Source organism: Festucalex cinctus, chromosome 14, assembly GCF_051991245.1.
Source record: "Festucalex cinctus isolate MCC-2025b chromosome 14, RoL_Fcin_1.0, whole genome shotgun sequence".
NCBI classification, from domain to species: domain Eukaryota; kingdom Metazoa; phylum Chordata; class Actinopteri; order Syngnathiformes; family Syngnathidae; genus Festucalex; species Festucalex cinctus.
Window position 1 is genome coordinate 23,651,235 of NC_135424.1, and position 11,093 is coordinate 23,662,327.

The 11,093-nt window shown below is 36.0% G+C and overlaps 1 protein-coding gene across 4 annotated transcripts in view; it reads left to right on the forward strand.

Moving 5' to 3' along the window:
* slc2a15a (solute carrier family 2 member 15a) overlaps positions 1–6,867 on the forward strand; it is a 54,604-nt gene extending 47,737 nt beyond the window's left edge. For all 4 annotated transcript variants that reach the window (XM_077495338.1, XM_077495341.1, XM_077495342.1 and 1 more), the window contains 2 exons: positions 5,179–5,306; positions 6,319–6,867. In XM_077495338.1, the coding sequence (XP_077351464.1) occupies positions 5,179–5,306; positions 6,319–6,573 (383 nt within the window). In that variant the 3' untranslated portion in view covers positions 6,574–6,867. The remainder of the gene's footprint in view (positions 1–5,178; positions 5,307–6,318) is intronic.
* The last annotated feature ends 4,226 nt before the right edge of the window (positions 6,868–11,093 follow it).

Sequence of the window (11,093 nt, forward strand, 5' to 3'; positions counted from 1 at the left end):
CGCTCGATGCACGGCTGCGTTGCATAGCGCTTCCATCGTGTAGCGTTTACACACTAGTGACGTAAACATCCGGGTTATTTAGTCACGTGTAACAAACATGCCGGCGTTCGATTCATTTTAACATCGGTTTAAAAGTTATTAAATGTACATAAAAAAATAATCACGTCACCAAATTAATTATTGAAAAAGTAGCAACTTTTTGCTGCTAAAAATGGATCAATAAGTAAAGTGTTCCTTTAATTAAGGCAATTTCAAAACCTTTAACATACATTTGCAATCTATCATTTCAGACTGGTGGGTTTCCAGATAAAATGAAGATAGCTAAGGTCATACCAATATATAAAACTGGGAACAAGCATTACTTTACCAACTATAGACCAATTTCTCTACTACCCCAATTTTCAAAAATATTGGAAAAACTCTTCAATAATAGATTAGACTTATTTTTGGAAAAATATAACATCCTTGCTGAAAACCAGTATGGATTTAGGTCTAATAGATCAACAACACTGGCAATAATAGAAGCAATAGAACTAATTACAAATGCTATAGATCACAAGAAATATTCTGCAGGGGTATTTATAGACATCAAGAAGGCATTTGATACAATTAACCATCATATATTAATAAATAAACTAGAACGATATGGTATTAGGGAATCGTGCTTGAGTGGATAAAAAGTTATTTAAGTAGGAGACAGCAGTTTGTTAAGTTGGGTGATTATTCCTCATCATGTTTGGATATTGTTTGTGGTGTCCCCCAGGGGTCAGTATTAGGCCCTAAACTTTTTATTTTGTATATAAATGATTGGCATGTAGTTTCTAAGATTCAACATTCTGTGTTATTTGCTGATGATACCAATATTTTTTACTCAAGGGATAATATGCTACAATTACAGGAAGAAATAACAAAAGAAATGAACAAATTAAAAATATGGTTTCATAGTAATAAATTATCATTAAATTTAGGGAAAACAAAAATAATGTTATTTGGAAATTGTACGACAAATACACAGGTGAAGATTATAGTAGATGGGGTAGAAATTGAGAAGGTTCGTGAAATCAAGTTTTTGGGGGTAATTATTGATGACAAAGTTAGCTGGAAACCACATATTAAATATATACAGAGTAAAATTCCGAGAAACATTGCAATAATAAATAAGGCGAAGAGGGTGTTAGACAGTAAATCCCTCCACATACTGTATTGTTCGTTAGTCTCTCCTTATTTGCAGTACTGTGCTGAAGTTTGGGGCAATAATTACAAAACCTCACTACATTCAATAAATATCCTACAGAAAAGAGCATTAAGGATTATTCACAAAGCTGGCTATCAGGATTATACAAACATATTATTTTTAAGGTCTCAATTATTTATGTTTCAGGATATGGTACAGTATCAAACAGCGGAAATAATGTTTAAAGCAAAATATAATTTACTACCGCAGAATATTCAACAGTTGTTTAATAAGAACTCCAATGATGGTTATAATCTACGGCGGTATTGTGACTTTAAAGAACCTAGGTTTCGTACAACAAGAAAGAGTTTTTGTCTATCAGTATGCGGGGTTAGGTTACTGAAGGGATTTAGTGGGGAGTTGAAGCATTGTACAAATATGAGACAATTTAAAATACTATATAAACATAGGATTTTTAAGAAATATGAGGATGAGGGAGGAGGGCTCACTTATTAGGTGTTCTATTTGTTGGTTTGCTTGTTTGTTTACTATTTCTTTCTTTGTTTTGGTTAGTTTTATGGTTTTCTTTATGGATGCTTTATTATGTAAATATGTTGAAGCAGTAGATTTAAAGCCGGAACTGTTTATGTGGTAAATAAGGTTATGGGTGTGTGTTTATATGTACAATGTGTATGTAGGAGGACGGAAGTTATGTCATTTACTTAAGGAGAAGGGGTGGGAGTAAATAAGTTTTACTTCTTCTCACTCATTTTCGAATATACGATTGTTTCTTTTCTATTGTATGTCATTGTTTCTTTGACTTTCTATTTTTCTTGATTATTGTCATTTTATTTATGTATTAAGATAATGTTGATATTCGAAATAAACATTTCAAATTAAATAAAAAAAAATCCAAAACAACACAAAAATACAGTATATGCTGCCGTTTGAAAGAAACAGTGGTCATAGTTCAAAAGATGACTTGACTTGACAAGTGATTATCAGTTGTGAATGCCTGCAGACAGTGTGATAGAAGGCAGCTTCTGACCAATGGCGGAGCCAGGGGGGGCACATGCCCCTGCTGAAATGTGATTGGACCCAGCAGACGCCAAATGATTGACATATCACGGCACCGGCGCAGTGACGTCGCACGCCTGGCCGATGCAGCCTGCCAGCATTTTTTTCCAAGCAGACGCCTACTAAATGTTATGCCCCTCCTGAACAGTGGCTGGCGCTACTTACGACAAAGCATTATAATCCACCTCACTAGGAGTCTGGAGAAGGAGAATCATCTGTTTTAAGGAGCAGTCTCCTGAGTACCGAGAATGGCTGTTGGCGTTTGGCTATATCATGTTTGTTTGCCTGTGAGACGTGAGTGACTGTTTAAAATAACTTTTATGTTCAGATTATGGGTGTCAAAATTGTCGCGTTATTATCTCATTAACTTAAAGTGCCTTTAACGGTACTATTTTTTTTAACGCTCGATTAACGACCGCTCCTTATTTGGAAAGCCTCTACTCAGGGAATTCTAGTCACCACGCAGTAGAAACGTCCACGTCAAAACTACCCAATAGAAATGCACTGGAGCTAAAATACAGTGTTTAAGGGGCAGAATATAGGTGGAGGAGCCATTTGGACTGTGTCTCACCACTACCACCCGTGCCTTGCTTTGAAAGAACGCACTCGTTTAGCCGTTGCGTTCACACCGAGCACCAAGAGGCGTCCATGGGCACTCTGAAACCCCTGTGAGAATAAAGAGCCAAATGGACGCCGTCTTGACAGTTGGAGTGAGCACAAGCCTATTTATCTTTAAATGTGAGGCGTATTTTATTCAGCATCTCCACAAAATATCTCATCAGGGTGAAAGTGAAACTACCGATGTGTTCGCTGTAACAGTAGAGCGGCCTCAGCTGCGTCTCGCATCCGAGAACTTAACAAAATAAAAGCGTCCGACGTCATAAAAGGGAGTCACTATAACACAATTTAGCAGTAATAAATTAAATGATATTGCCTAATGTGTGGGGATTGGCGTCAAGTTGTATTTTACAATTTTAAAATGTGCAGAAACTCGCAAGTTACTTATTGTTTAAAATTATAGAGCTATTAATATGAAAAGAACACATCGGTCGTTTCTGGTTCCTATGCAGTAAAAATTCGTAATTTTACAATGCACATCCTATTTCACTTAACAAAATAAAAGCAAAGCGCGAATGCATATATTTGTGGGGACTGTGTTGTATTTTACAGTTTTAAAAATGTGCATAATTTCACAAGTTACTTCATGTTAAAAATTAGGCAGCTCCTAATATGAAAAGAGAAATACATTGAGCTTTCACTATTGTCTTACAAATGCAATTATACCATGTTGTAGTGATAGAAAAATGACCAAAACAAATCAGTCACGCTTTGGTTTGGTTTTACAGTACAGCACATATTTTATTTTTATTTTTTAAAACTTTTTTTCTTGAATTGTTATGAAATTACTCTATCAATGATTTTTTTATTTTTTTTTTTATTGAATTGTTATGAAATTACTCTATCAATGACTTAAAAAAATAAATAAAACCATATTGAAATTGTACATTTTATTGTAAATGTAGGTATAAATTGAGATATAAAATGTGCAATTAATGTGTGATTAATAGTCAGTTAATTATTGAAGTAATGCGATTAATTATGATTACAAATTTTAATCCACTGACACCTCTAGTTCAGATAGATTGTTTTGGACGGACATCAATAAGCAACGTAGTTTTGTGCAAGCTAAAAATAAGTATGTTGTTGTTGTTATGCAATACAATAGCACCCTCCAATGGTTGAAAGTTCAAACAGACACTAACTGACGTTTGCATTTACAGGTAGAAGTGGAGGATTTATTAACATAATTATTAATTAATCACATTAATAAATTATGTGGTTGTAAATGAAGTAGTAGTTGGAGTAATAAATTTATTTTTCATAGGGTGTGTGGAAAATGAAGTTTGGCACTTCGACAGGATCTTTAGTCATACTGTAATACAAATTTGCATTATGTTCATATTATAATGTTATGTTGATAAAAGTACTGTAATTGCATGAATACAGTATCTGCGTGTGCGTGCAAGTTCATTCAAGTTAAACAGTGCTGAATTTTTTTTTGGTACATTTTATACATTCTTAATAAACGGCACATTATGTGCAAAAATCTCCCCTGTGCTTAATATGTACTTAAATATATTTGAACATCGATAGAGACTCCGATTGAAATTAATTTTCATGAAAACAAATTTGGCATCATCTTTGGATGAAGTATCCTTGCCCCCCCACTGGCCCCCCTATTTATAAAAGTCTGGCTCCGCCACTGCTTCTGGCCAATGTCAAAGTTCAAAATTAGAATGCTGCATCATAACAAAATGACTGATTTGACATTGTCACCCATATCAGTCATAAAAGTGACGGCGGCCATCTTGAATGTTTCATGACTATTTTTTTGTTTATCCAAAAGATATTTTCTCAGTCCCTTGTGTGGTAAATGTGTCTGAAATATCACATTTACATCACTCATAAGAAAACTGTTGCAGCTGGTGGCCATTTTGAAAAATGGTTGTCATGGGCGCTATGTTGAAAATGGCTCCATATCCAAAACTTTCTGGGACGTCATTGGCTAGAAGTGTATCAAATTGCATTTCATGCTTTTACCACAAGATGCACAATTGTGTTGGGTTTCCCCTGCACTGTCAAGCATATTTGTGGAAATACTAGTAATAAATTTTGACACGCAGACAGTGCATTGCTGATATGCGTCAATGGCATGGCGTCAACTCTAGGAGACGTCTGCATCAAATGACAACATTGAGGAACAATCCTCTCATTATCTCAAAACATTTTAACCTCCTCTCTTCTCGCTCCTTTGTCAATCTCCTCCCTCTTCGATAGAATTTCTAAACACTGAACATTTTGATAATGTTTAGTTGATATTAAGGATGGAAAATATGATTGCCAACGCATGTGTTTTCCTCTTGCAGCGGGGGTTCCCTTCTTGGTCACAGCAGAGCTGTTTAAACAGTCCCATCGCCCAGCAGCCTACATTGTGGGAGGATCGCTCAACTGGCTTTCCAATTTCACTGTGGGATTTGTCTTCCCCTTCTTGCAGGTGAAAAAACTGACCTACTGTTGAAAATCCAACGTAAATAACACACATTTGTTTGATATGTATATATATATATGATACCAAAAAATCATGGTTCGGTTCGATACATTTGTGTCATGGTTAGATACTTTTTTGATACAAAAAAATTAAATTACATTAAATTTTAATTATTTTTAATTTGTAGTTTATTGAAATGTACTGAAATTACCAACATTTTGTTTAGACTCAAAAGTACAATTTTTAAGTCTGGCATAGCAACAATACCTGTCTCATTTTCTGCTGTTAATACTTAGAAGTTAGAACCATATATACAGTCGATATGTCAAAAATAAAAAACGCACCTTGTCAAAAATGTATTTGATAATACACCTATCTTCTGTTGTGGATCCTTAAAAGTCGGATATACATTTAAAATAAAAAAAAATAAAAAAGTATCAGTGTTTTTGAAACTATAGTGTACAACTCTAAGAATAAAAAAAAATATATATATATTCGCTGAAATTAATAATCAAGTACTGACAGTCGACAAGCGATCAAAACATTACATTAGTATTTACAATACATTATTACATGAGTCTACATTACAGAGATATCCTGTGGAATATCTCTGTCTGCTTGGATTAAATTTTGCCGGTATCCGGGACCGATGACAACATAGATTGATACATAGTGGATGAATTATTTACAATGTACTTTTCATGTTTGTTTCTTGGCTCTGGGACTCACCCACGTCATTCACCTACTGATGACACCGCCCCTAGTATTATCTATATTCTGTCTATATTATAGCATGTCTATATTTTGTCTGTATGACTGACGGAAACCTAATCCTGAAAATTTGACGTTTTATTGGTTTTGGTAACGTAAGATTTAAATTTACAGTAATTTATTTTTATTTTTTCATTTAAAGCTGCTACATTGGGTAGCTTTAACCTTTATTCAACCAGATTAAAAACCCATGTTTGGTTGTTTGTACTGTAACTCATTTCAGTTTTCTATTTCATCCAACCACTAGATGTCAGCTGGGTCTTACTGCTACTTGGTCTTCGCCAGCATTTGTCTGTCTGTGGCTGTGTATGTGTACGCAGTCATACCTGAGACCAAAAACAAGACATTCATGGAGATAAGCCGGATGTTCTCCAAGAAGCAGCCCATTCTAGAGACCCAGTGCCTTCATCTGGTGGATCAGCTGAAGCTGAAGAAGATGAACGGCTATGGAGGCCTGGAGCATCATTCACTGGACTTTGAGAGCTCTTCCTCTGTACCTTAACAAAGGTTTACATTTGTACTCAGACTCCAGATCTTGACGACTAGAGTGCTCTTCAAATTGATTTGATATTTGTTGACATAATATGATGATGATGGCAAAAACACGTTTTTTTTTGTTTTTTTAACTGAACGTACACTATGCATTGGATTGAATGAAAAAATGTTGCATTACTGGAACAGACATCTGCCCGTGAGACATTGTGTGTGCAGTCTAACTGCATAAAAACAAATTAAACCCTTGATTAAATACGGTACTGTATATGGTACACTGTAGCATAAACTATTGTTTGTGGAATCCCTGTATTAAATGTGTGTTATTTGACATGTTTTTATACATTACAGTAATACAGTGCTGTATTTCTTAAAGCAGGGGTGTCCAAACTTTTTCATTTGAGGGCCACATACAGAAAATCAGAAGGATGCAAGGGCCACATAATGTTATGAAGAGAAATTGTGTTTAGTCCTACAAATTGTACAAATAATTTATTTGTGATTTTGCATATTTAGAAAAATGCTGCAGTATATAAACCAATTTATTTGTAATATGGCAGTAGGGTTATTATAGTTTTGGAATTTTTGCATTTTAGTTTTCATTTCGTTTTGTTTTTGTTTTTTTTCAGGGTGGTTCTGTTAGTTTTTTATTAGTTTTATTTATTTAATAAATGTTTAGTTTAGTTAGGTTCAGTATTAGTTTTAGGTTTTTTTTATTTTTGTTTATTTTTTTTATGTGTATTACTCGTGCGCAACATTTAAAAAAACATTATTGGCGCAACGTCATTATTCTGGGTTATATCAAAATAATTCTACTAAAAGGCTCATGCATTCAATTAATTACCAAAGACTAAACCGAAGGACATTTTTGCTATAATTATAGTTTTATTTTAGTTAGTTTTGTAATCATAAAATGTAGTTTCAGTTACTTTTCTTTTTTTTAAAAAGCATCTTCGTTTTTGTTTCATTTTGTTAATGAAATTGTTATTTGAATTTTTGTTTTTTTTTGTTAGTTTTAGTGAACTAAAATAACCTTTAATAGTGCCTGTGTTTTTTTTATACACTCCCGGTCCGGTTTGGACACCCCTGTCTTAAAGGGATACTTCACTTTTTTAGCCCATTATAGCAATAAAAAGGTAATATTTTGTCTAATAAATTTGATATTTTAATTATTTTTCATGTACAATTAGTACCTTTAAAAACTCATTTTACAACTTGCTGTCGACTGAAAATGACATCACAAGGGCTCAGGTAACACAGCTCACCTGTTTTCTAGGTTTGGTCATGTGACATTCACCTGTTTTCTAGGTTTGGTCATGTGACATTCACAAGCTGTGCTGATTGGTTACCTGAGTCCTTGTGATGTCATTTTCAGTCGACAGCAAGTTGCAAAATGTGTTTTTAAAGGTACTAATTGTACATGAAAAATAATGAAAATATCACATTTATTATAGGCAAAATATTAATGTTTGACTGCCAAAAATGGCTAATTAAGTAACGTATCCCTTTAATATAAAATCCATCCATCCATTTTCTTGACCGCTTATTCCTCACAAGGGTCGCGGGGGCTGCTGGCGCCTATCTCAGCTGGCTATGGGCAGTAGGCGGGGGACACCCTGGACTGGTTGCCAGCCAATCGCAGTTAATATAAAATAATCTAGGAAAATATGTTATTGATAGTTTATTAAAATATGCGTATTCATATGTTCAAACTGTGGACCAAAGCAAGATGAAAAGTTTTTCCACCAGCGCTCCTAAATTTGTCCGTCCCATGGTTCAAGAATAAGCGACTTGCACGTGTCGGGCTGCCTGGTGCATTATGGGTAAGGTCATATATTTTCCCCTTGGAGGTTCCAGCATGGCTCAGAAGTTGGTGTCGTGTTCTCTCGTCCTGCCAGACACCAAAATGCCATCAACAATAGCTACACAACCATTTACACCACTGTATGTCTCATCTGTTTTCTTTGGCAAGGGGGATACAATTAACGAAAAACGCTTGCAAAAATAAAAGGGCAAGGATCAAATTATCAACAAAAGGCGCTTGCAATAGGCAAGGAAATAGAAACACACGAGAATAGCAACTAACAGAAACAAGGTACAATGGAAAGCGACGTGGATATGTACACACGGAGAAAACTCAAGCTAAAGCCAATGGAGACGAAATACTAAACTGGAGCGCAGAGTTCCCTTGGTCAGTGTGATGAGCAAGGAATAATATGACAGCTGGTACCACTCAGGAAGTCTCTTTTTAAGGTCCATTGATTGTTCACGCATTGCAGGTGTGTGCTGGAGAAAACGCCCCTGAACCATGACAGTTTTAGAGGTTTCCCATGTTCAACACAGCTGATTCATATTTAAGCTCATCAGCAAGCTCTGCAGGAGCCTGATCATTGTCATGATCATTGAATCAGGTGTGTTGGAGTAGTAGAGAAACCTCAGGCCCTCGAAGACCGGATCTTGACACATGTGCCATAGATGATTACAATGAACATGACATATTTGCATGTCTAGACCAATAAAAACATCATTTGGATGCTGTGAACACTTCTGGTTCATGATTGGATCCTAGTTAACCAATCACAATCACAAGTTGATTTGCATGATGTTCATGTTAAAAATGTTACATATAAGCTTGGTAGGTTTACAACACGTTACAGCCAAACTATCCTGGTGTCCACTATAACAAAAACATGATAACCCTCTCAAAAAATTTTCATGTTGTGGGAAAGGAGTCCAAATGAGTAAACAAAGAAGAAAAATATTGACTAACAGAAAAAGAAAATTGTAGGTCTGAAGGTGATAAAACCTCTCATCATTCCTGCCATTTTTGCCGAAAATTTAAAAAAATAAAAAATAAAAGTGCATCCGAAGTAAATTTGAAGCTGTTCTTGAACCATTTAGAGCACAGGTCTCAAACTCCAGTCCTCGAGGGCCGCAGTCCTGCATGTTTTAGAGGTTTCTCTCCTCAAACACAGCTGAATCATATAATGAGGATCATTATCAGGTTCCTGCAGAGCTTGCTGATGAATCAGGTGTGTTTGAGGAGGGAAACCTCTAAAACATGCAGGACTATGTCCCTCGAGGACCGGAGTTTGAGTCCTGTGGTTTAGAGCATAGGTGTCAAACTGCAGTCCTCGAGAGCCACAGTCCTGCAGGTTTTGGAGGTTTCCCATTTTCAACACAGCTGATTCATACTTAAGCTCATCAGCAAGCTCTGCAGGAGCCTGAAAGTTATCCTGATCATTGAATCAGGTTGGAGTAGAGCAGTGCTTCTCAAATAGTGGGGCTCGAGGTTCCATCAAGGGGGGCTCGTTTGACCTCGGGGAACATGTTTTTTTATTTTTTTATTTTTTTTATTTTTTTTTACTGTCCTAGAATAAAGTGCAATTGCACCTCCACTACGTTAGGGGGCAGTGGCGCTCTCATTATTGGCAGAGTGTGCGCAGGGAGCGTCCGCTCGGTGGTGTAGGGGTTTTGTTTGCACTGAGCATGCGCGCTTTGCACACAGCAAAAAAAATAAATAAATAAATCAGCAAAAATTATTTTATATTTTTGTTTTACAGGTTAAAGTTTTTTTTTTTTATATATATATATATTATGCTCCTGAGTTAAAGCTACTCTATGTAGGATTTCCCAAAAAAATATCTTAATAATAGCCTTTTTATTTGACCATTTATGACTGAAACATATTCTAATTAGTAGATTAGAATATAGACATTAGACATCTTCGCTGTTCACAATGGGTACTCCTACAAGCCTCTGGCCAATATTATTGAGGAAGCGTCCGGTCCGAATCCTTCGAATTTCCCGCCCTCTGTCTGCGGGATGTGACGTCATGCGCGTCATCGTCAGTTGTTTCCTGTCGCGCGAAGACGGAACTAGTACAGATTTTCGCTGCCCCAGACACCCGCTGTTACTCCACAGAAGGCTGCTCAAAAAAAAAAAAAAAGAAAACAATGTCAAGTGCCACTGAAAAAAAAAAAAAATCTAAACTTGATAGTGACCGACATCGGGCAAGACCAAGAGTGAACATTGGTTTGACATTTCAGCGGTGGAGAGAGTTGAGATCGGACTTGGATTAGAAAAGTGATTCACAGCTGGCTTTCTTTCTATTCCAAAAGGTTAGAAGCGAGTATCTTGACATTTAGAAAAAAAATGTGTTGTTTTCAAATAGCAGTAACCTCAAGATCGATCACTTCTCGGTTGTAACTATTGGGGTGAAAGTGAGGTGAACGGCAACATTTAGCGTGAAAGGGGCGGCAAAGTTGAATGTAATAGAACAGAATGACTTTATGAAGAACAGACGTTCCATTCCGCGGCGTTTCAATCAGGCTAAATGTTGCCTTATTTTCCTCCGTGAAAACAGCCTATTGTAGCTACATTATGCTAACGGAATGTGAACGGTACTACTGAATGGCGATAACATTCACGGCCATATCACACTAAGTAGTGAATGGGTCTATATGTTTTTCACAATCGTCAATTTCCATAAATGACAGCCCACCTTTCGGCTCATGCACAATGACGCTA